The 25,967-nt window shown below is 49.2% G+C and overlaps 1 protein-coding gene across 4 annotated transcripts in view; it reads right to left on the bottom strand.

The window, feature by feature from the left end:
* Positions 1-6,993: 6,993 nt before the first annotated feature.
* The window catches only part of ATXN7L1 (ataxin 7 like 1), a 236,263-nt gene continuing 217,289 nt past the window's right edge, over positions 6,994-25,967 (bottom strand). Inside the window, exons 8-13 of one of the 4 annotated variants that reach the window (XM_064575407.1) lie at positions 24,490-24,682; positions 20,576-20,697; positions 18,610-18,915; positions 15,141-16,083; positions 12,221-12,295; positions 6,994-10,654 (exon numbers count right to left, since the gene is read on the bottom strand). In XM_064575407.1, the coding sequence (XP_064431477.1) occupies positions 10,616-10,654; positions 12,221-12,295; positions 15,141-16,083; positions 18,610-18,915; positions 20,576-20,697; positions 24,490-24,682 (1,678 nt within the window). In that variant the 3' untranslated portion in view covers positions 6,994-10,615. Of the gene's footprint in view, positions 10,658-12,220; positions 12,296-15,140; positions 16,084-18,609; positions 18,916-20,575; positions 20,698-24,489; positions 24,683-25,967 lie in introns of all 4 variants that reach the window. The other 3 variants (XM_054505342.2, XM_045864872.3, XM_045864871.3) reach the window with 3 other exon arrangements.

Raw genomic sequence — 25,967 nt, forward strand, 5'->3', positions numbered from 1 at the left:
TTGTTTGCTTATAACACCCAGTGCTCCATTCAATACGTGCCCTCTTTAATACCCATCACCAGGCTAACCCATCCCCCCACCCCCCTCCCCTCTAAAATGCTCAGTTTGTTTCTCAGAGTCCGTAGTCTCTCATGGTTCGTCTCCCCCTCCGATTTCCCCCCCCCTTCATTTTTCCCCTCCTGCTATCTTCTTTTTTTTTTTTTTTTAACATATAATGTATTATTTGTTTCAGGGGTACAGGTCTGTGATTCAACAGTCTTCACAATTCACAGCGCTCACCATAGCACATACCCTCCCCAGTGTCTATCACCCAGCCACCCCATCCCTCCCACCCCCGTCCCCACTCCAGCAACCCTCAGTTTGTTTCCTGAGATTAAGAATTCCTCATATCAGTGAGGTCATATGATATATGTCTTTCTCTGACTGATGTATTTCGCTTAGCATAATACCCTCTAGTTCCATCCATGTCGTTGCAAATGGCAGGATTTGGGTTTTTTTTTATGGCTGCATAATATTCCATCATATATATATATATATATATATATATATATCTCACATCTTTTTTTTTTTTTAAGATTTTATTTATTTATTTGAGAGAGACAGAATGAGAGAGAGCACATGAGAGGGGGGAGGGTCAGAGGGAGAAGCAGACTCCCCGCCGAGCAGGGAGCCCAATGTGGGACTCGATCCCGGGACTCCAGGACCATGACCTGAGCCGAAGGCAGTCGCTTAACCAACTGAGCCACCCAGGCGCCCCCCACATCTTCTTTATCCATTCATTTGTTGATGGACATCTTGGCTCTTCCCATGGTTTGGCTATTGTGGACGTTGCTCCGATTGCTTCATTTTTTAATTCAACATTTATTGTATGCCTGCCACTATTTTAGGATCCATGTGGCACTGAACAAGACAGCTCCTTAGAACTGTAAGGGGAATCCCTAAAGGTAAATTCGAAGTCCAAGGAAACATGAAATATACATGGTTTGAAAGAAAAAGCGCCTGTCAGTGTAACCCATGTGCATTTCCAACACAAGATCGCTGGTGGGAAAGGCCCCCTGTAAAGGAGGATTGCCTTTAAAGCCAGGCATTCCATTTTTAACCACCTCCAGAAAGTGGATTCATTGTAATCAATTATACTTGCTCGCTTCAGGTCCTATTTCCAGACTTTTTAAGCTTCCAAGCCCAGAGCCAAACACTGTACTCTGTCATACACAAATGTGAGATCACCTCATGGCTCCCGTACATTTCATCATTATTTAGGCCTCTGATATTATACTTGCTGAAATTTTAAAAATATCAAGGCAATACACGCACATGGTAACAAAACTCTACAGTTTATGATGAGAAGAGAGGAGCTCCTGCCTCATCCCAGCCCCCATCCCACCCGAGGCTCACTTGCTCTGCTGAGCCTGGTAACCCTGAATCCTGAATCTCAGTATCCCATTCCGTTTTTCTACAAAATAACACTTCGGTCTCCAGCTGGGGGGCAGGGAAAGAGCAGCCCCTTGGCTGCATGGGGGAGGTGACAGGGCTCCCAGGGGTCCGACAACCTCATGTGAGACTTTTCACTCCCTTCTCCATTTTCAACCCACTGCTGCGCCCTCCCCTCTGTGGCACCTCACGCCCCTGGGGGATCGGGGGAGAAACTGGGCCTCTCATTAGTATTCTCCTTAAACCACTTTGCAACTTTCTTCTTTCTGCTGACACAGTTATGGCTCCAAGTCTGCTATTTACTTTTTGTGTCTATGTGTAAACTTTGCAACTTCAAGTGCACAGTGAAATGAACCAATCTTGAGCCTCCGACCTGACAAATATTTCGTCAACGATTATATTCATTTAACAAGTTCCCAGGTCAAGATACAGAACATTCCCAGCACCAGAAACCTCCCTTGTGCCCCCCAAAGGTAAGAGCTATTCTACAAATCCGTTTGTTGGTATTCAAGGCTTTAATTCACCAGGGTTACTTTGAATGCCAATTCATTAATTAAAATGTTGAACAGTGCTGGGCTCAGCATCGACCTGGCGGGAACATCCTCTAAGTGCTTGAAGGTGAGTGCCCTGGAGGCACCCTCTCTGCAGACTAAGTCAGTCCTGTACTCAGTGCTGTGCATCTAGTCCATAGCAAATTTGTCTCAGTTTATTGAGTTGGGCAGAACCAAAAGACTTGCAAAAATTGCAAACAAAACCAAAAACATGCATCTGATTTTTTTTCAAAAGAAAAGCTCCCAAATCATGGTTTCCTCCCTGCTCGCTTCACTTCTGTGGGGCTCTGCTTTTACCCCATTCTGATAAGGTGACAGAATTGTTAGCTTATCCCTGTCAGCCCCAACATGGTGTCCGGATTACTCAAGAAAATTGGGAGATGCGTGTGTGTGTGTGTGTGTGTGTGTGTGTGGTTGGTTGGGGGTTAGTAATAACTGGCTAGGAAATCGGATAGGGAAATGAAGGGAGTTGAGAGAAACTGAAAATCCTAATACGGGCTGCATAAGCTCCTATTTTTCTAGCAGCTTCCATAGTGCTTGCTCAGGTCTCAGAGGAAGCAAAGGCTTTTGTGATGATGTTTGCTTTGATTAGAAATTTACTGAAATATTTGAAGGTGAAAGGGAAGCCCAGAAAACTTCCCAAAATTTCTGAAATTGAGAGAACCTTTCCAATCTTTATGACCTTAGATCAGATTTGTGTTTCGAAATGTCACAATGAATGCAACACCTCTAAGTTACTGGCAAGCTTCCTACAGTGGTCCTGTACTGACCCAGACTTTTGTGGGACTGATTTAGTTTTTGAGATATTTAGCTTATTTTGCACTTTCCTCATTTACTTGCCTAGGTGAGCTGCTTATGAGGATATACTGGATAGAAAATACACTTATTAAAATACATTCCTGGGAACTGGACTAATCCCAACCGGATCAGTAAGCAAGAAATAATCCATCGGTCAAGTAGTTATTGCCCAATGGGAAAAATCAAAAAGGAGAAAAAATATTTTAGTAAAAGAAATTCCAGAGACCTGAGTAAGCCAATTAGGAGACACAGAATTTTATTTTAAATTTTTTTTAAAGATTTTATTTATTTATTTGACAGAGAATGAGATAGAGAGAGAGAGCATGATGGGGGGAGGGTCAGAGGGAGAAGCAGACTCCCCGCTGAGCAGGGAGCCCGATGCGGGACTCGATCCCAGGACTCTGGGATCATGACCTGAGCCGAAGGCAGTCGCTTAACCAACTGAGCCACCCAGGCACCCTATTTTAATTTTTTAAAAAAATATTTTATTTCTTTATTTGTCAGAGAGAGAGAGAGAGAACACAAGCAGGGGGAGTGGGAGAGGGAGAAGCAGGCTTCTCGCCGAGTGGGGAGCCCGATGCGGGGCTCGATCCCAGGACCCTGGGATCGTGACCTGAGCCGAAGGCAGACATTTAACCAACTGAGCCTTCCAGGCGTCCCGACACACAGAATTTTAAAACACCGTTGTGGAAAAGTCTGTAGGTGGAGTTTATTTCTACAGGAAGCAGTGAGATACCATGGAAAGAGCGCTAGACGGAAAGAACAGGCTTGCCCGTCCGCCAGCTGTGTGGTCTTTGTACCTTACTTGACCTCTCTGTGTCTCGGTGCCCTCACCTGTAGAAGAATGTCTTTAAGGTCACTTCTGGTTTTCATAGCGATTCTCCAAGCCTGCGACTAGTACTGAAGGAGGCTTCTCAGAGGTCTAGGTTTGGAAAACACAGAATGTAGGCTCCTTTCAAAATGGAGCTAACGGTCACCAGGGCCAACACAGGGATGGGTGGCCAGTCACAGACAAAGCTCAGAACAAATGGATATATGATGCCCTTGGTGCTAGAAGTACCACACTGAGGTTTTGTGACTGTGGATAATCCATTTGTACAAACATTTATTTGCAAGGTGTTTACTACGTGCCAAGTTTCAAATCTGCTTCCCCTGGTTTTCTTTTCTTTTCTTTTCTTTTTTTTTTTTAACTCTTTTTTTTTTTTTTAAAGATTTTATTTATTTATTTGAAAGAGAGAGAATGAGAGAGAGAGAGAGAGAGCACATGAGAGGGGGGAGGGTCAGAGGGAGAAGCAGACTCCCTGCCGAGCAGGGAGCCCGATGTGGGACTCGATCCCGGGACTCCAGGATCATGACCTGAGCCGAAGGCAGTCGCCCAACCAACTGAGCCACCCAGGCGCCCAATTACTTAATTCTTTCTTTACATTTCCCCCACTTCTCCCAAGCTCCCCCACACACTCAGGTTACCCCGCGGTCACTAAGGAAATGGAAGCCACCAGGTGTGACTTTTTCCTGTCTTCCCAACAGCCAGTCTGCAAGCTGGCTTCTACCCCATCGCCCTGGAGGGAGGGCCCTTCTTCCTACTGGTCCTTTCATTAAACAAGGAGGCCCTGAGACCGAGGCTCTAATGCCCCAGTGGCTTATGGAAGCCCCCCCAAATCTCTGCTCGTCAAGGCCTCAAGGTCACGAAAGCAAAACACTGAGGACGACCAGTCACAAACAGCCAACTAGGCTTTAAGCTACCGTTGATCGAAGAACTTCTTCGCTTCCACCTTTTCTCTGTAAAAGTCTTTTCCCTGTTGGTGATGTGCTCCCAACCACTTGCTGTTTGGTGCTGCCTGATTCAAATCCATTTTTGCTTAAATAAACTCTTTTAGAGTATTTTAATATGCCTCAGTTTATCTTTGAATCCTACAAACGCATGCGTTTGGGTTCACCTCCCTCTTGCCTTCTCAAAGACTTCCCTTCTTTTTTTGGGGGGGAGGAGAGAGACAGAGAGAGAGAGTGAGCGTAAGTGGGGAGAGCAGCAGAGAGAGCGAATTTTAAGCAGGTTCCCGACGTGGGGCTCGATCTCATGACCTGAGCCAAAACCAAGAGTCAGAGCTTAACCCGCTTAACCTACCGAGCCCCCCAGGGCCCCCCCGCATTTTTTAATCACCTCCTGCTTCTTCAGCTTTTTCCCTCCCCTACTGTCCCAGTCTTATCAGCATATGAATCATAATCTTGTCTCTTCTCCCTTGAAAAGCAATAAACAAAGAGAAACAAAATCCAAACACTCTCTTGAGACTTCTGATCTCCTTAAGATTTGTCGACATATCTGAGTTTCCTTCAAACCACCCCAGTCTGGCTGTGGGCCCTACCATGCCATCACACCTGCTTTGTAAGGTCGCTGTAGTGGATTGAATAGTAACCCCCCAAATGATAGGTCCAAGTCCTAACTACTGGAATCTGTGAGTGTGAACTTCCTTGGAAAAAGATGTAATTAACTTAAGGATCTGGAGATGAGATCATCCAGGATTTAGGGTGGGCCCTAACTCCACTGACAGATGTCCTTACAAGAGAAAGGCAGGGAGAAATTTGAGACATGGGAGAGACATCGGGGCTATAAGACCATGTGAAGATGGAGGCAGAGATGGGAGTGATGTGTCTATAAAGCCAAGGAATGCGATGGACTGCTAGCAGTCAACAGAAACTGGAAGAGGCCAAGAAGGAGTGTCCTCTAGAGCCATCGAAGGGAAGGCAGCCTGCTTGATTTTGGACTTCCGGTCTCCAGAACTCTGAGAGAATAAATTTTTGCTGCTTTAAGCCACCACGTACGTAGCGGTAATTTGTTATGGCTGCCCTAGGAAACTAATAGTCACCCATGACCTCCATGCTGCATAACTCCAAACACAATATACCATCTGGATCTAACATTGTGCATGGTATCTGACTCAGTTGACTGTTCCTTCCTTGAAACATCTTATAGTCCTGGCTTCGAGGGAACCCCTTTCTGTTGGGTTCTCTCTTCTCTTTAGGAATGCTTCATCTTAGGGTTCTTTGCTAGTTTTCCTCTTCCACCTAACCTCTAAGTGTCTGCTCTTCTCACTCTACATTCTCTCAAGCAATCCCACTCATGTTTGTGGTTCTAAATATTATCCATGTACTAAAGGTCCCTAAACTGGTGCCTCTAACTTAGAGCTGCTGATCCTTTCAGTCATGCGTATATCATGCCTACTTGGCACAGAATCTTCGGTGGGCCAGTGATCCCATTGATGAGCCAACACATGCACACAAAAGAGGACTTCTAAGCCTCACTAAACTCTCCTCCTCCCTGCCCCGTGAAAAACTCATTCCTCCTCTGGTTTCCACATCTGAAGAAATGGCAGACATCTTCACCTAACACAACCTGGGAGTCATTTTTCCTTATTCTCAGATCCAATTCCTAAGCAAGTCTTGTCAATTTAATATGTAAGATATATCTTGATTCCATTCACTTCCCCTATCTCTACTGTCATCATTCTGGGACAACACAGACATGGTATCTCACCTAGTCTCTTGAACTAGCTTCCGAGTGATTTTCCACCCAGCAGCTCGTACTTAGGGGATCATGCCATGCCCCTACTTAAAGCCCTTCAAAGGATTCCCATTGAACTGAGCATGAAATCCAAACTCTGTGAGGCCTTTTGTGACCTTGCCTTGCCTTCTGTCCATCTCTCTCCCTCTGCTCTGTCCACAGTGGATCTTCCCTAGGCTCTAAGAACTTACAAGCATTTCCCACCTTGGACCATCTCTGCCTGGGATTCTCTCCTCCACACTGTGCCTTCAGCTCACTTCCTCAGAGGGGACTACCGGATAGCGCTCTATCACCCGTTTTAATTTTAATTCTAATTTAAATTCTCACAGAATTCAATTCTTTCCACCAAAGCCTTTGCCACAATCTGTAATTACACATTTGATCGTGTGTTTATTTACTATCTTCCCCACCAGGTGCCTTCCATTTCTGGGCTGGGACTGTGTTTCTCCTCGCTGAGCACAGAGCGCCTAGCTGAGAGGCAGCCACCACGGGATGCTCCATAAATATTTGTTGAATGAATTCACTCTCTTCTATCAAATGTGTGTTCTAGCAGGAAGGTTCATCAGGTGGGAACACTGTCACCCAGAAGAAAAAAAGAAATGGCAAAAAATCTACATTTTACAAAAACCCGAAGACTTTGTTTTACAAACATATAAATTATTTTATTTACAAAGCCATGTTACAAAAAAAAAAAAAAAAGGCAAAAAAAAAAAAAAGTACAATCGCTCACTGGAGAATGTCTCCAGGCCTGGTGCTGAACCATGGCAGTATCAATAGATACATGTTTGTTCTTTCCTTTTAAAACTGTAAGCCATAGAATTTACTATTTACACCTACTTTAGACATTTATTCTGCTTACAATATCACAGGCATGGAATGAATTCTATCTGATAGTGCTAATACGTAAAGGTGCGGGGACAAAGAAGGAAAATACTTAGTGTTACAAAATAGGGACCGTAGAAAAGAAACCCACTCCACAAGTGTGGCGTTTGCTTAGAATGTTGGGACATGCTTTCTCCAAAATTCTTCTGGAAAAGGTTCTAAAATCAGTAAGTAGGAAAGGACAAATGAGCAGGTGTAAATTCTTGTCTGCAACAACAGTGACTGAATATACCCCATGACTGACCAGCTACATAAAACCCGCAGAGTTTTGTTAAAGTGCCATGGGCTGACAGCATAACAAAATAGAAGGTGTAAATAGAAAATTTCTTTTTTTTTCCTTTTTTAAAACAAGAGTTCACTGAGAATCAGCAATAATAGAATATGCTGTAGAAACTATTCTCTACAAAGGTTGATCAGCGTTATTTACAATTGGTACATTGATACAAAAGAAGGCATACAAGTTATCCAAGTCGCTTTTTTTTTCTTTTTCTTTTTTTTTTTTATGGCTGACAGGTCTATGCATTGTGTTATGCTTAACCACCAGAGCTTTCGAGCCTCTATGGCTGACGACAAGTCACGAGATCTTCAGGCAAATGGGGGGTGGTGGTGGTGGTATGTGTGTGTGTGTGGGGGGGGGGGTGAGGATGTGTGTGGGTGGGTGTATGTGTATGTGGGTGTGGGTGTGTGTGCAGTCAAGGGGCTGGGGCGGGATGCGCAGAAACAGAAGCACCCAAAGGGTCTCACCCTAATAATGCTTTATAGGCTGGTCCAGTTGAACTCCGTTAAAACAAACCCAAAGAAAACCTTTTATTTGCATTCCATTTTTCAAGCTGTGAGTTTTTAATACATCATTATAAAGTAAACCTGTGGTTGATTGTGAAGGAAGAAACACCATGGGTTTTCCCTTTTTGCTCAGTTTTCCAGAAATGTCCTCACCTTGGTCAGAGCCAGGCTTTCACCAAGTAAGCAGCATTCGGTGGGGAGCCTCTTTATTCCAGCTTGCAATTCAAGATGTAGACAGCTAAAATGTTTAAGCCTATTGAATTGCTCCTTTCGTCCCTGTCAAGAGACATTATTTCTCAGAAGCAGCCACTTAATCTCTCAACCTTTGTTTTCCCTCTTTGAGTGTAAGAGTTTATAAATCAGAGGGTTATTTTGTTGCTGAGATTTTTTTGTTTTTTTTTTTTTTGTTTTTTTTTTTACTCCTGCAAGTTTTAAACTTAAAATAAATTATAAAAAAACAACAGACTTCTAAAACCGAACGAGACAAAAATTGTGCAAAAATAACAAAGATATGTACATACTTTTCAGTCTGAAGAAATGTACAATAAAAACATAATTCAAAGAACATTTTAAAAATATAAACATTGCTTAAACTTTCCTACGTTTCATATTGTTTCAGAAACTATTCTGGTCAGTTAGCTCTGCAATATAGTAAAACATAAATTATTACAAAATTAACACTATAAAAATTTACTTTAAGAATATCTTCTAAACTTTTTTTCCAAAGGGTCTAACCTGTTTATAATTTCTTAAACATTTTATAAGTCTTAAAATCTGCCTTAACTTTTTTTTTTTAAAAAAAAGAAAAAGTAACCATCTTCCCTTCAATTTGTAGTCTCTTTTTCCCAAGACGTAAATAAACCGGCATATAAGTGCACTTTTAACACTGTAGAAATAAAAATGAAATCATCTGAACTAATGTTCTGGTACCTAATATCAACTCCTGATTTTTAAAAAAATCTTCATTTTATATTAAAAATTTTAGGAATCCTATAAGAAACACAGTCAGTGCAATTCCATTGATACAAATCACTCTGTTTGCTTCCCGTCTTTGCGAAATCCAATGTGGTGAAACGTAACAGTAGTCTGATCTTTGGGTTGTGGGGATGGGAAGGAAAAGGGAAACTTCAGGGTAGGGATGAGGGTTTGGGTCCAGCTGCAAAACTGGCATTCATTTCTGATTTAGGGATGAAGCAAAACTTCCTAGTATCTCTTGCTATTATATCGGATACAAGTTTCATGATTAATAGCACAGAATGCCTATTTCATATTGTGAATTCCTTTCCTGATTACCATTCCCTAGTAGAGCATGTGGTATTGCTATGTCTTTCAAAACGCCAGTGTGAACAGTTTCAGAGTTGTAGGGCTCTAGCTTCTCTCTTCCTGCTCTTCCAATAGCTCTTCTTCACTGAGCGGTAGCTGAGCTCACTACACCTCCCTGGGGAGGCTGGATCAGAGTTGGGGCTTGTGATAGCTTAGGACAAGCTGATCGATGGGTGTGCCGATTGCACAGGACCCTGGCGCCCAGGGCACGGAGGTGGGTGGGCAGGGCTAGTGTTTATTACTTAACCCTCCATGGAAGCTTTCTCTCAGACCCTTCCTGCACCCCCAGCCCTGCCTTTCCTCCTCTTGTCTCACCCCTGAGGGCAGCTTGAGAACTTCCACCGCTGTGGAAGCTGTGTCTCAAGCCCTGAGTGGCCCCCTGGGGTCTCGTGCCCTTCTCCCTGGGATTTCTCCTTCTCTGGTTCGCCTCACTTTGGCGCCCTTGTACACCCGCACCCTGGAAGGGATTCTGCAACATGGATCTCTAACAAGCTCAGGTGACAAGCCACCCGGTTTCCTCCGCCTTTTGAGGGATATCGTCCCCTACGCATAAGCTCTGCTTCTTGCCACCTTCGGGGCCCATTCCAGTCCCTGTCCCTGACCCAGATCCTCTCTGAGCTGCACGGCTGGACAGTGGTATCAGCTAAACGACATAGTTCAATGGTCACTCTTCTCCGTTTTGCGCACAGCATCCGGCTCGCGCAGTGCTGGTGCAGCGCGGAAGCCTGCTGAGGGCGCTCAGCCCAGGCGGGGCTCCCCGCCCTCGGCTCCCCAAACACAGGCTCTTCCCCAGCAAAGCCCCCCCCCCCAGCACGCTGGCCAGTGGGGAGCCGGTGGGCGGCAGGTGGGAGGGGACGGAAGGGGGGGTGGGAGAGGTCAAGGAAAGGAGCACCGCACGTGCTCCAGTTCAAGAGTCTCGGACCGCGCCAGCCGGGAACGGACGCTCGGCCATGACTGCTCGCGTGGCTGGCGCGAAATGATGGTGCAGCGGCAGCCTCGGAAGCTAAGGGGCGACCCCAAACTTGGAAGAACGCATACACATGGCAAATGAAAGAACCGAAACAAAACACTGGTACTGTTTTCTGTAAATCTTAAATTCACGTTCTTTTGCCTTTTGCTTTTTTCTTCAAAACTAAAAACTGGTCAGTTAAAAAAGGAAGAAGCAAGGCCAGAGCCACAGGCACGGCACAGGAAGCCGACTCTCCCCGGCTGCACGCCCCCCACCCCCCCCCACCCCCGCCTCGGTCTCGGGGCGGCCAGGCATTGGTTTGGAAGTGGCTTCACAGTCTTGTTATGGAAGAGTCCTTATCCTGCCCGTTCTGTTTGTGGTCTTCTAGGAAAGAAAAGAAAAGCTTGTTTCAAAACCATACACTTGGGATGACCCGCAAGAATTCAAGAACAGAGCCTCAGTTTTCGCGGCTGTGATACGGAGCCACCTCGGGCCGAAGGCAACGGTGATGGGCAAGTGAGGCGCCGGATGTGGAGGGCTCAGGGCACCTGACGCGGCCACGCAGATCCTCGCTCCGGGGAAGACACAGGGACACATCCCGTGCACATGCACGGAGGGGGTCCCCTCCTGCAGAGAGAACTGGAATAATGGACCCGTCTTTGTTTTTTTCCTCTTAATTTACCTCTTCCTACCTAACCTGTAGACCACATGGAAAATTCTCTAAGGAGGACGTCTAGTGTTGGATTAAGCACAGAGGCTTTGGGTTCAAGTTACTTAGCCTCTTAGTCCGGGTATCTTCAATCTATAACATGAGGATCATCATTTGTCCCTCACAGGGTTGCTATAAGGGTTATATGTATGTAATGTATGTAAAGGGCTCAGCATAGCTCCTGCAGAGAAAAGCCTCACCAAATGCTATTTTATTATTATTACGTTTGTTAAGGGTGACCGTGTAGCCAACAGATGCACTCCGCAGACTGTGCGGGAGGCCAGTCACGAACAAGGGCAGGTTACCAGGGCATAGACGCCCCCTTCTCTGCGTCGTCCCCCCTACAACCTCCCACACAGATGCTCAGGCACAAAATGGTGGAGACACTCTCCTTGATCTGGGGATACAAAAACTATTTCCCTATAATCTTCACCCAAACACTACCCAACACTGGTGGGGAAACCCCAAAGGTCAAAATGCAAACACACTGCAATTTGGTATCTACAAAACCAACAGCACATCTAAGATGACATAACACAGCTATGCGTGTATTTTTTTCCAGTCACGTAGAACACGCCTTACCCCACCCTCTACCCTCCCTGGCCTCCCTCAGAGGCACACACACTCCACTGGAGAAAATAATTTGTACACTGACTACTTTCACACTTTTGAGTTTGTAAAAACTCCTAGATCTACCCCGGATATCCCCACCATGAAACCACATCTTGAACAGTAGCCACAACTCACCAGAGGCCTTGAGAAGGGACTGATGGATCAGTGCCCCGAGCAAGGCCCTTCGGTCAGCTCATTAATTTTCACAATAACCTTAGGAGGTAGGTGTCACCTTTGCCATTTAAAAGATGAAAACACTGAGACTCAGAGAAGGAATGTGCCTAGTATCACACAGCTGTGATTAATAATTTGGGCTAAGACCTATGTGTTTCTTATGTGTCAGGCATTTTCTAGAGGCTTTATGAGAAAAAATTCACTTAATCCTCACAAAAGCCATATGGGGTAGGGGCCATTTATGATCCCCTTGTGGGTGAGGAAACTGAAGCACAGGGAAGTTAAGTAACTTAGCTAAGGACACACAGCTACTAACAAGATGGCCAAGCTCTAGAAGCCAGGAAGCTATGCTCTTAACTGGAGCTGAGATGTGAGCCAGAGTCTGCCCCAATGCCCTCGCTCCCACTGCTGGGGACCCCTTGTCCTTTTGCCCCTGCCCCCCGGTAACTTACCGGCCGGCTGTGTCCTGGGCTGGATATGCTTGAAGGACTGGATTGTGACAAAGCTAGGCTGCTATTTTTCCCGACCTGAAAGACACCACAGACGTCGCACTCAGATCCACCAGCCAGCCTGCCGCGAGAGAACCCCCCGGTATCTGGGCCGCCCGGGGTCCAACAGCGCCCTCCAGTGGCTAGCCGCTCGCGTTTCCGTCTTAGATGGCAGAGAAGACGCATACGGCTCTGGGGGCACCTCCCGTCCCACAAGAAAGGTGGAATGGAGGGGAGCTCTTAATTCTGCTTCCCAGATGTAGCCTGTGAGTTCCAGGGGTGAGGATGAAGGCGTCTGGCGAGAGCCTCGCCCGTCCTGGGGCGAGGTGGGGGGCATTTGCCCCTGCAGAGGCCCCTGCTTCTCCACCTCTGACCTCCCAGACCGGTCCGAGAAGACTCCCCGGGACTAGCTCAGCATAAAAACTTGCCTCTTATTCTGGGTCCGTTTTCCTGGCCGCGGGACATAGCGACCACCTTGCTGTTCTAAAGAAAACTAGCCAAATGGCCCTGGGCTTCCCCCTTCCAGTGGGAGCCGGGGCGGGGTCCCAGGAGGCGGCACGGGCGCCTGTGGGTGTGGCCGCCGGGCCCCTCCCCTTTCTCTGAACCGTCCTGGGCCCGTGGCGGGCGGGTTCCGCAGGTGAGTACCCAGCCCACAGGCAGCTCCTCCTTGGGCCTATAAAGAGCTCGTCCTCTGTGTTAACTCACCTTTGCATAAAGACGTCTGCCTTATACTCGCAGTCCTGTTTTTTTGTTCAATTTAATATCTCTGTGGGAAATGCTAGTCTTACACCTACCAGATACAATTAAATAGATCCCCAGTTGGTTCCCAAAGCACATGTTTACCTTGAATTTCTCAACCTACCTCATGCTTCTCCTAGTCTCCTAACAGAATCGACACAGATTGCAAAGACCTTTCCCCAGCACTTGGACATCACCAGGGGTGACCCTGGACAAAGGTTTTCTAAATGGCCCGGTGACAAGCACCCAGGTATCACCCGCATGAGAGAGCCGATGCGGGCTAGACCCGCGGCAGCTGTCCAAGGCATCAGCTTTTTTGATTTCCCTCTTGATAAATAATCTGGTAGAGACCTGTCTGCTCCTTTCTCCACTGGTTTTGACTAATTGTGTTTGCTAAACATTTCAGACGGTCCTGCTGACCCAAGAACAAACAGGGCAACGTCGACTCAGTACAGACATTCCACGAACACAGAGGCATGAAGGTTGAGAGCCCAGACTCCAGAGCCAAACTGCCTGCGTTTAAATCTCTGCCCTACTATTTCCTTGCTGTGTGACTTTGGGCATGTTGTTTAACCTTCCTGTGCCTCGGTTTACTCATTTGTAAAATGGGGGGTAATAACAGCTAACAATTAAATGACAATATATCTGAGGTGCTTGGAACAGAGCTCATCCCTAAGTGTTTGCGGCTAGAACTTTATCTAAAATATGGGTGACACTAGGGGGCGCCTGGATGGCTCAGTCGGTAAGTATCTGACTCTTGATCTCAGGGTTGTGAGTTCAAGCCCCAGGTTGTCAGGGTGTGGCCTGTAAGCCAATGGGGTGACACCCCTGACCTGCTGACTCAGAGTCTGCACCTTAATAAGACACCCCCACCACACACACACACATCCCAGGGGATTCCTGTACACATTCAAGTAAACCCTGGTTCTGCCCTTCATCATCCTGAGGCCTGAAGGTGGCCCTGACCAGCAGTGTGGTCTCAGGAGAGGGCCCTGTGGGTGCTGGCCCCCCTCCCCTGCACCCCTGGAATCAGGGGGTTAGAACGGTGGGACACCTGCTGCAGCTGTGGACGGGTGTGAATGTCCCGGGCTCCAGTGTGAGCACCTACATCTCCCCCTGTCTCACCTTGGCCTCAGTTTGCGGCTTGTCTAGCCCCTGGGATCCAAACGTGCTGTTTCTCATGTGTCTACTTGTGATTTGTGAATCCCCCTCAAGATGCTCTCTTCCTGAGCTTTTACAAGCCTCACAGAAAGATGACATAAAACATTAAAACATCTGCTTAACAACTGCCTCTCATCTCTCCAAAGTCCTCATCCCCACACAGGGCTGGGCTGAGGGTCCGGCCCACTTAATTCTAAACCCGGGCAGCGGCAGCCCACCGTCTGGGCCCTGGGGCACAGGCTCTCCGACACCTCCGCCCTCTGCGCCCCCAAGCGGCAGCACCTGGAGGGGGTGGGGCCTCCCAATAGCCTCCCACCCCCCCGCCCCGCCCCGCCCCGCCCCGCCCCGCCCCGCCCCGGGGGTCGGAGGCGGGGGAAGACCGGGCGGGAGGACGCCTGAGCTTGGACTCTTCCGCCCCATCGTCCTGGGCTTCCTCACCATACGCCCTCCTACTTGCACGGTGGCACCATCGGACACGTCTGGGCCAGTTGGTGTGAGATGCGGTTTTACTGCAGGCGCGGGAATACGCAGTCACCGGGGAGGCGGCCGCACCAGCCCCCACACCCCAGGTGGCCCCCCCATCGCTGAACTTGCCTGGGCCTCGGGCTCTTCCTAAGGGGCTTCCCAGAGACCAGATTGAATGAAATCGTCCTCAGAGCTCAAGATACAGAAGAGGCAGAGTGGAGGGGGCCCTCTGCATCTCCCCGTGCCTCAGTTTCCTCTCTGTAAAGCGGGGATAACAAATGCACCAACTGCTCTGGGTGGCGGGGCTTAAACGAAGTGACATTTGCACAGTGCTTAGAACAGCCCAGCACACAGCAAGAGCCGCACAAGGTGTGTGTTCGCTAAACCGTCCTCAGAACCGAGGCCGCTCTGTTCCCGGGCTTGAGCTGCCCGGCTCAGCAGGAGCCCCGCCCAGCCCGCTCCGTCCCGCAGAGCCCACGAAGGCCGAACCGGCAGGCCCCCGGAAGCACGGGTCCCTTACCTGCCGAGAGGAGGTGCTGTTAACGGGATCGGGCACCGGCGCGAGAAGGCTGGGCGGGTTCTTTTTGTGAACGCTATTCATACCAGGCATTTTAGTGATTTTACAGGCTTTGCTACTAGAACTCGAGTTCTTACGCTTTTTTCCTTCTGATTTGTCAAAAGAGAGGGGCAGCGAAGACACGGCATTGTGTGAGGCCAGAGAGAGGTCCCCTGCAAGGGAGGGCACAGAGAGGGGACAGGAGTCACTGCTGCCGCCCACCGAGCCCCCGTGTCTCACTATGTCCGCGGGGCCGCCGGGCAGCGAGGTCCGTCCTGAGGGCTCCAGTTTGGCACTGAGTGGGCTCACCCCATTGTTTGAGCTGTGCACAGACAGACTGTTATAGGGAGGGGCCGCCTGATAGGAGTTCAAAGCTGAACTGGCATTCAAGACACAGTTCTTTTTGTGGGGCCCTGATAATGGAGACGAGAGGGATGTCTGCAAGGTTAATGAGGAGGAGGAGGACGAGGAAGTCGAAGGCTGCGGCTTCCTCTTTTTGTTACTTGGAGACTCGTCGCTACGGGCAGACAGGTCTTTGACTTTTGAGGATTTGCTGGTTTTGGTTTTGGATGGCTTGTGGGATGGGGAAGGGATGACGGCTGGTATCGGGGACACAGCAGATGGGGCCTTGAAGGTTGAGTCCATGATGCTGAGGGTTGCAGCCACATGGGGGAAAGCTGTGGTGTGTGACATGAGGGCGCTCGGGTCCGGCGACGCCACGAAAGCTGCGTTTGAGAGCATGGCTGATGTCATTATGTAAGAAGAGGTGAGTCTCGAGCTGATGGGAGCTGAAGGAAGATACACAGCACTGGGGTTGTTGAAAGGCTGGGAAACGGATGCTGGAACGGGGGTGGTGATGTGGGCTGCCGGCGAGGGCATGGGGCTATCTGCCGCAGGAGGGATCTTCCTAAACATGAGAGAAGAGTGAAAGAGAAACCGTGAGAAACAGGCTTGGCAGCGCTCCGGAGGCTCGAGTACGTGTGAGCGGCAGGGCTCCACAGAAACCCCGGTCGAACCACACTATGGAAGATGAAGCCTTGAAGGATGGCGGACTCTGAATTATGGCCCTTCCCTGTGGTTCCCCCCATTGCAACATCCAGAAACCTAGTGTGAATCACTTTCAGGTTCTCAGATCCTTTTCTCCATGCCTGGCTACTGCATAATGGCTGATTTGGGTTCATGAATAAAGGCGAATGTTATTTAGAATATAAATTTCCCCAACAGTATTCTCTCTCTCTCTCTCTCTTTCTCCTCTTTTGTTTTTTGGCAGTGATGACGGTGATTGTTAATGAGCGGTAGTCATTTCACAGGTAGGTCCCGGCTTGAGTAAGAAGTGTGAGGACAGGGCTTTGCCACCTGTACCTGGGGGACAGGCCTGCACACTGCCTCTCGGGCCTTCCCAGCCCTTTGGTCCTCGCCGCCCCCCCCCCACCCCCCCCCCCCGCTGTCAGGCCAGCATCCTCTTGCCTTTGCTGTCTGCAGCCTCTACTTTATTCTGCGGAGAAGCATGAACACGTGGGCTCGGGGCTGCTGGCTCCCATTTATTCTTATTCACCTCACCCAACCTCAGCTCTCGCTCTGAGGAGCTACGATGGGGGTGTGGCTGCCCATCCACAGATCTTCCTGTCCCTGTGTTAGGATGCGGTGAGAGGACAGGGACCTGCATGGATCCAGACCAAGGGGTCAGGAATTTCCAGTTTGTTCTGAAGACAGATGCAGGATATGGGCACAGGAGAATACACGGTCGGTGGTGGGGGGGTGTCTTCCAGGAGGTTGGGTGCCTGGGAGCAAACTCCCTGTCTCCTGCACTCTGTGGGGCCTAGGCCAGCATCGGGTGGCGGGTCATTCCTGGGGCCTTCCTATAAGCTCCATCTGTTGACTCCCACCTCCAAACCACGGTCTGGCTCAATGTCACTGCTACTCTGGGAACCAGGAGGGGCACAGGGGCCTTGGGGTCACCATTTGTTCCTGATTTTTTTTTTTTTTTGCAGGAAAGGATACTGACCTCAGGAGCCAGGTGAATATTTTCAAACGGGCTCTTTCCTATCTTGCCCCTAGCTCCCCCTCCCCGCTTCCCTGGAAATCACTTTCAGTGTAGCTGAGCACCCCCCAGCAGTCAGGAACTAGCTCTCTTTCTCTGAAAGCAGCACTTGAAGGTGGGCCGACTTGGGACTTGCACCCCCAGGGCTTCGAGCAGGTGTGAGACGGGGCCTCTCGAAATTCCCTGGCTCCTTGGAGGCTACCCTCTCAGCTGTAGCAGCAGGATGGGGCGCCCCGGGATGCCAGAAAGAGGCCCCACTGAGGAGAAAATTCCTCTCCGAGCGCTGCCCTGAGGACTCAGTTTTCTGCCTGCAATTTGGTGGAGCTTATGGCTTCCATCTTTAGGGCGGAATCCAGAGGAGTCCTTGAGTACAGAAGCACAGGGTCCTTGAAAACATCAGATCAAACGGATCAAATATAAGAGGAAAAATGTTGCCAAATCCACTGTGGCTGTGATGGCGTTCGAAAATCTACTTTTTCTTAAGCCCAAAGGATGTAAAAGGCCTGTCAGCACTCAACCACTGTTCCTTAGTACTTGTTGCAATGAACCAATGAGTGAATGAATGGATGGATGGATGGGTGGGTGGATGGGTGAGCAGGTGAATTCTCAGCAGCAACATAACTATGCACGAGGGGCAAGGACTCCCACGATAGCGGACTCGAGAGGTCTGGACATGCCCTTCAAACTGTCTGGCACTGCACAAGCCCGCCCTGATGCTTTCGGGAGGTTTCTCGGGCTGTGTGGCGTTTGCACACTCTCCCTGCCGTCTCTGTCAGCAGCCCGCTCCATCTTTCCCTGACCCCAGTTTCCTACCGGCTAAAGTAGGCATAGAAATACATGCGGGCAGAGGTTTGGCAGGGACTTGTAAGAAATGTTATTTATGGATACCAGATGGCTCCTTTAGAGAGGACCCCAATTGATGGCCTTAACCGGGCTCTACTCCAAATGCCCCGATTTGTAATTTTCCCACTGAATTGTGTTAAGTGTGTGTTTCGACTTGGGCGGACAAGCAGGGCCGAAGTCGTCAGTCTTACCCGGCTGACACTCGGGATTGGGGTGGATGCTATTTTCCTCGTCTCCTTTCTGTCCCTTTTCTTTGTCTCCCCGCTAATCCTAAGTGGAGGGCAGAGGCGGAGGGGAGAAAGGGCGGGGGAGAAGCAGGGCGAGGGGCACACGGCGGCTCACTGTCCTGGGAAGCCCCTGCCCCCCGTGCTCAGCAGTTTATGTGTTTTTCTAGGGGGCTGGCAGTGGACTTCAGCTCTGCGGGCCGTGCCCCGGTTTCCACTGTGCACGCTGGCCTGGGGAGTCCCGTACAAAAGCCCACAGATGCGGATAAATTACTGAGAGCGCCCCTCCTCCCCTGCCAGCTGGCGTGGAGATCCAGATGCTGACCTGGCTGAAAGAGAATACTGTGTTGGCGTCTCCTGATGCAGAGTTAAATGCTTGTTAAAGAAAAAAGAGTCTTGGCCGTTCCTTTTCTTCCTAATGTCTTCCACGCCCCCATCGGCTGCCATCCCTCCAGGTTCGGGCCCGTCGGGGCCTGGGGTTTGGGCAGCGAGGCTGAGAGGGCAGCGGGGTGCTACGCTCTCCAGAGTTGACACCCAGGCAGCCCCAATGTTGCTCAGTGACAGCAGATTGGTTAGGCAAGTCCTGAAAAGGGGGGAGGGACCTGATGCCCTGGGGCTCGGGTTTCTGTGCCTGAGGAGGAAAGGAATATGGAGCTTGAGCTGACAGGACACCAGGTAGCGAAACACAGATCAACACATTCCTTCCACGTGTCCGGGATTTACACTTCCACAACACAGGAGCGCAAAGAACTGCGAGAATCCCCAGGGCGGGCTGCCATCTTGGGGGGACAAGCGCACAGGGGCCAACCACCAAAACACCGAGAACCCAGGAGCCCCGCATGCAGCACCCGGTGGCGGCTGTCCTGAGCGGACACGGGCCCGCACTGAGGGCGCCCTTCAGACACACTGAGCTGGCGCGTCAGTGAGAAGAAACGATAAGCTCCTCTTGTGGCCCTTTCCAATTCTGCACTAGGTGTCACCATGGAGTCCACTGGGACAACTACCCGCGCACCCCGTGGGGCTGGCTTCTGCGAGGAGGTCAGGTCTGGGAGGTGCCACAGCTGCCGGGAGAGGGGCCAGCTCTGAATTCTGCTCCCGGGTCCCCCCCACAGCACCCTCCCATTCTCAGGAACCCTCCCATTCCCACCTTTCCCGGGCCTCCCTGGGCAGGGTTCGGGGTTCGGAGTTCCGCCGTGGCTTTCCTGACCCGCCTGGGCGCAGACCTGAGAGGTCCATGACGCTAATGGATTATGATGTCCTGGGGCTCACTTCTGTAGGAGCGGGGGTGCGGGCTGGCCATGCAGGATCGAGGCGCCAGCCTGGAAGCCCCCCCATGTGCTGTTGTTGGAAAGGGTCTAGCTTGTCACCCTTTCACAAGGCCATTTGCCTAAGTCAGAAAGTTTCCTTCCCTTTTTACGAGTCTCCTGTTAAGATGTAAATACATTGGGAGGTGTTGGAGAAGAAAGGGGGCTCAGAGAAATGGAACATAAGCTGGGGTTGGGGGCGGGTAGAGAAGTACAGGGAGAGGTGAGGAGAGAGCTCTAGTGAGGCGGGAAGGGCCAAAGACAAGCTTAACCAACTTCCAACATCACTCAGGATCTGCCCTGTTGGCCGCTGTACTTATTTTTTTCACAGGACATTAAACAATTAGAAATTGGTCCATAGGGTGCCTGGGTGGCTCAGTTGGTTAAGCGACTGCCTTCGGCTCAGGTCATGATCCTGGAGTCCCTGGATTGAGTCCCGCATCGGGCTCCCTGCTCAGCAGCGAGCTTGCTTCTTCCTCTGACCCTCCCCCCTCTCATGTGCTCTCTCTCTCTCTCTCTCATTCTGTCTCAAATAAATAAATAAAATCTTTAAAAAAAAAAAAGAAATTGGTCCATAACCATTGTGAAATTTTTAGTATCGACATTGTAGCATTAACATTACGGCAGAGGCATATTCTCAGTATCCTTAGATGTTCTTGGTCATAGCCCAAAGGCCCTTTAACACTCTTAAATAGACAAGATCTTACCTAACGCCTTTTTCACTTTTTCACTTTTCACTTAGTTTAGAACACAACACAACACAAAAATGATCCCCGAAGGGGACAAAGCATACCACACGTCGTATGTGTCTCTGAGAAACTGTGGGAAAGCCATTAAGAAGAGCTGGCATTTACGAATTAACCAGGGATCCTGATTTCAGAATCATTTTGTTCTATGAAAAGCCAACCACCACGTTCACCCGGAAAGCCAGGGTTCAGACATGTGGGGCAGCTCGGAGCGTATATTGCACAAAAATGGCTCACTTACTTCCACATCTGTGAATTCAAGTGTTTTTCTACCATGGAGTTTAGTGCGAATCGAAAACGATCCCATCTTCTATCAAACACATAGTACCCTCGTCCCATGAGGCGACTCCCGAATGAGCAAAACTGTGAGGGGAAAAAACATTTTAATTTTGATTACAGGTTAATAAGCTAATATAAACCATGCAGAGAACAATAACATTTGCACAAAAACACACAGGGGTACAATTTTGCTCAAAATAAAGAAGCAAATAGTACGGAAGCCAAAAATACTTCTGTGGTGCTTTCATCTGTGCTCTAGATTTTCTGCAGACCCTCGCACTGGGGCTCAACCGTAGTGACATCCAAGTTTCTGTGGCACTGAGGGCTACCTTCTCTACACCCGGGATCCAGCCAGTCTTATAGGTTAAAAACAAACACACAACCCAAACCAAACCAAACCAGAAGCCAGGGGGATTTTCCAGCACTGCCTGCCTATGGTATCACCTGTCTTCTCCGGGGACTCGGGGGTTCCCTGCTTCTCATCGTGGTAATGGACACTTCTTGTCCTGATGCTGTCTGCCAACTGGTCAGAGCTTTCCTATCTGTTGTAGACAGAGCCACTTCACTTCCAGTGAGGCTATAAACTCCTTCCTTCCCCAGTCCTGACTTCACGTCCACCTCTCAGCACTTGTAGGCCGCCCTGTGACAGGTCACCATTACCATGCTTCCGTTCATGCTGTTCCCTCGTCTCATTCATGCTGTTCCCTTTGCTCCCTGTCTCCTTCCCTCTTCTCTTGAAGTCCCGAATTCTCCCCTCCTTGAGGGCCCTAATCAAGACTCTCATTTCCGGGCGCCTGGGTGGCTCAGATGGTTAAGCGTCTGCCTTCGGCTCAGGTCATGATCCCAGGGTCCTGGGATTGAGTCCCACATCGGGCTCCCTGCTCCTTGGGAGCCTGCTTCTCCCTCTGCCTCTCTCTCTCTCTCTCTGTCTCTCATGAATAAATAAACAAAATCTTTAAAAAAAAAAAAAAGACTCTCATTTCCAATGGTCCTTATGTGACCAACCTCATCCCTCTGCGCTCCCACCGCACACTTATCACATGCTTTATTACATTTCACCTTGGAATAGCTACATGGCTGTTTCATGTTCTATATAAATAGTTTTATGTGCCTCGCTTGATTTTAAATGTATAAAAAGGCTGGAAGCCTTGTTTTCTTCTTCCTCCTCAGTATGAGGATGGTAGGGAAGGGATTTGGATTAAAGAATGGATTGGAGAGACAAGGTCCTACAAAATGTTTAAAGCAAATCATCACATTTAAAACAGGTGGCTGAAATATGAGCAGTAAAATGTTTAATGAGCATCACTGGATTATGATGTTAGGGCAACCAGAAGGCCAGCAGACAGAAATGCAAGAAGCGACCTCTGAGAAGGTGACATTTGGATGGTCTAGAGCTCAGGCGAGTCTGCCTAAGACTCTATAACTCACATCCAGCTTCTCCTCCTTCCCCCAGACCTCCCAGCAGCTCCCTGGCCTCCCTCCCAGACACAGTGATGGGTTTGGCACTCATTCCACAAACGCTTCCTGGAACCAGCCTTTGGAACGGTTCTTAGGAGGAAATGCAAGACCTTCCCTTTGTTTTGTTTCTGCTTAGGTTTGGAGGGTTTTGCATTAAAATTTTGTCACCCGTCAAACCTGGTACTCCTGATGAAAAACTCTTTCCTGCACTTTCATATCAAGTGCTTACGGACGGAGCAAGAAAATATACAAAGGGGGTTCTCCAATGTGGAAGCCAGTCCCCCGGCAGCATGTGGGAGGTGTTCCAGGTCTAGACATCTTTTCTTCCTTCGTCCTAGTTGCTAAAGACACCCTGAATGACCGTTTATGACAAAAAATGATTTAATATATCAACTGACCATGAGAAAAAGGACAAAGTTAGGAAATAATCCATAAGCTTTCCATTTAAATCAGCAAAACATTAAGGGCGTACAAATCCGCCATGCCCAGAGTTGAGCTAATCCACTGGAGCCTGGCAGCCTGTCATTTGGACAAATACCCTGTGCTCTGGAGTCCAGCCTTCCAGTAGAGTCCAGTCTCTCTTTCAGACTCAGAAGCTGGAGGCTCCCTACTGTCTTTGCTACCTATGTCCCTAATTCAATACAGATGCAGGGTTAAACGCCCAAGAGGCTCCCGTTCTCTGCCGCATATCGTGCCTTCGATGATGCTGCGGATCTTCCCTGCGCCAGCCACCGTGGCAGATTCCACTGGCTGCCAGGCTCATCCACTGCCATCCCACCCGTACTTCTCCCCGCCTTTTCCTGCCTCAGGGAGCCGCCCTTCTGTTCTGGTATCTGACACAGAACAGGGAGCAGGGAAGTGGGGGGATCCCTTCCCAGAACCTTGAGATGAATCATGGCTACTTTCATCCTGTGTCACCGCAATCCCATCGTTTGGCGCCCCCAATTGGTGTCGGGGTGGGCATGTGAGACATTGTGCTGGACGGAAGCGGAAGCCTGCTGGGGGAGCTCACCGGAAGATTTCAAATGATATAAGATAGTCCCTTAGAAAAAGACTCCCTTTCTGTTGGTCCCTTTTCGCCCTTTGGAGAATGCTAGTGGGTGAGGATGTGACATGGGAGCTGTTGCAGGCACAGGGAGACCGTGTGCGACAGGCAAAGAGGCTTGCAGAGATCCTCGTTCAGCAGCACCATATTGCAGAGATGCTGAACCAAGCTGGCAACCACCTACCTCTGGACCTCTTGTTCCATAAGATGAATCAATGGCTGTAGTGAATACACTATATATGAGTTCAGTGTTCTATTCCTGGCAGTCAAAGGCATTCCTCCCTGTCCCTATTTCTGCACCGGCCAAGCAGCAAAGTCTCAGGCTATTGGTGAACCACAGGTCACCATCATCCCCAGAAACAGAAAGTGAATTTGGCCAGATAGAAGGGAGGAGGGACTCACTCCATCTTGTCGCAGGATTGATTTTTCTTTTTTTTAAGATTTTATTTATTTAAGTAATCTCTAAACCCAGTGTGGGGCTCGAACTCACAACCCCAAGCTCAAGAGTCATGTGCTCCACCCACTGGGCCAGCCAGGCGTCCCAGTGCAGGATGGATTTTCCCCACACAGCTCAGGACATCTAGGGATAGTCAAAGGTAACCTTGTAGAGCTCAAGCTGGGACCAGAGCAAAAACGGGCCATGGGGTCCCACGTTCCGGGCCCCTCTGAATTTGGCTCCGTGATGGTAGCACCAGGCAGTCCCTTATTAAGTGCTTGTAGGGCAAACATAAACAAGCCTTCAGCTCATGCCTCCTTATATTTCCCACCTCGATTTCAATGACCTTCTGACCGGTCCAAAGTGGACTCTTTCAAGGAATTGGGAAGGAATTGTACCTTTGCTGATGTGAAATGCTTTTCCTCCTCTCCTCTCCTCTCCTCAACACACACACACACACACACACACACACACATTCTCTCTCACAGTTCTGGTGCCATATGGTCACACTTACTAATAACAATAAAACTCAGAATCAACAGGGGAGAAAAGCAGCTAGGGCTGGCCCCTGGCGTGCTGCTAAGACAGACGGTTTCCAAAGCAGGTGAGCTAGACGAACTCTGGAAACCAGAAGCTCCATTTTCAGCTGGGCAAGGTCAGCTCCCCAGTACACTTACACAGACACCGTTTCTCAGGCATTCTCGCTTCAAGGTGGACCACGGATACTCAGGGGTTTAAAGGATTATAACCAGTAGGGAACCTTCTGTGATCTTCAAGGGTAAATCGAAGGCAATCATTCACCCTCAGGGTAAACCTTTCCATCACCCCTGTTCTGGCAGCCACTCCTTAGGAACCCGTGCTGTCTGGCAGGAAGACCTAAATGCCTGCAGGGCACCGGGGGAGGGGGAAATGCATGGACGGAAACACGGTGGCCTACCGCAAGAGGTCTGGGGTGGTGGGTAGAGAAATGACAGTCTAACTTCTCGGGTTCGTCAGCTCCATCCATCTCCCCTTCATCACTTGACAGTCGGCTGGTGAGGTCACCTCCGGCGGGGGGCAGGGGGGGTTCCGGGGTGTAGCCACTGTGATTTGAAGATGTGCTGCTGCTGATGCTATTTGCAGATGATGGTCTGAGGGCAAGAGAGAATGGACAGCATGAACTTGGCTGAGGGAGGAAGACCCACCCGCTTGAAGGGGGCTCAGAAGGCAGACCGATCAGCTCTCTCGATACATCAAGGCAGGCGGGTCAATGGCAAATTTACACAAGGGAAAAATTCAGGCTGAGATCAGGTAGCATCAACCAGCTTTCTACAATGATCCTGTGGCGCTTAGGCTCTGCCCTGCTTAAGTTCAGGCACCAGGGAAAACAGCAGTGTAAGTGGAATATAAAATACAGTAATAGAGAATTAACTTCAAACTAGTCTTCTAATGAATTCAGTTAACAATTACTCATCTGTTTGCATGTAAGTAATTTGTACTTGCCATGTAGTTGCTTTTTTTTAAAGATTTTTTTTTATTTATTTATTTGAGAGACAGAGGATGAGAGGGAGGAGGGTCAGAGGGAGAAGCAGACTCCCCGCTGAGCAGGGAGCCCGATGCGGGACTCGATCCCGGGACTCCAGGATCATGACCTGAGCCGAAGGCAGTCGCTTAACTAACTGAGCCACCCAGGCGCCCCGCCATGTAGTTGCTTCTTCCTGAAAGTGGAAACTGACAGGAAGATCAGCCAAGTAAACAACTTCAGACCAATTACCAAAATATCAGTCACGATGGAAGATAGCCCTGTACTTGTGTTTTGGCTACTAAACTATAGCTTTATGCAATTGTTATCACACTGGCATTGAAAAAGGTTTTGTCCCAGTGATGGGGCACAAGTCTCTTACTCCGCAGCCAGATGTTTCTTTTTTTCTTTTCCCTTTTTTTTTTAAAGTAAGCTCTGCACCCAACGTGGGGCTTGAATTCACGACCCTGAGAACAAGAGTAGCATGCTCTACTACGGACCTACCAACCGAGCCAGGCAGGTTTGTCATTTTATGTTTTTTCTTTTAAAGATTTTATTTATTTATTCGAGAGAGAAAGCACTAGCCGGGGGAGGGGCTGAGAGAGAAGCAGGCTTCGTGCGGAGCAGGGAGCCCAACACGGGGCTCGATCCCAGGACTCTGGAATCATGACCTGGGCCGAAGGCAGACGCTAGAACGACTGAGCCACCCAGGCGCTCCAGATGTGTTTCTTAATATCAAGCCACATGTAGTTTAATTGTATCTTCTGAGGATGAACGTTTCCATTTAACTTTTGACAAGCCACCGGAACCACAGGCCGGCATGGTTGGCTTACGGTAGGTGCTGAAGAACCATATTTCTCAAAGAAGGAATGAACGAGTTCCTTGTGTATGAACAATCCCGCAGATCTCATCTC

Source organism: Mirounga angustirostris, unplaced genomic scaffold (assembly GCF_029215605.1).
Source record: "Mirounga angustirostris isolate CCGP_5_RB_7025 unplaced genomic scaffold, mMirAng1.0.hap1 SCAF_12, whole genome shotgun sequence".
In the NCBI taxonomy this organism is placed as follows: Eukaryota; Metazoa; Chordata; class Mammalia; order Carnivora; family Phocidae; genus Mirounga; species Mirounga angustirostris.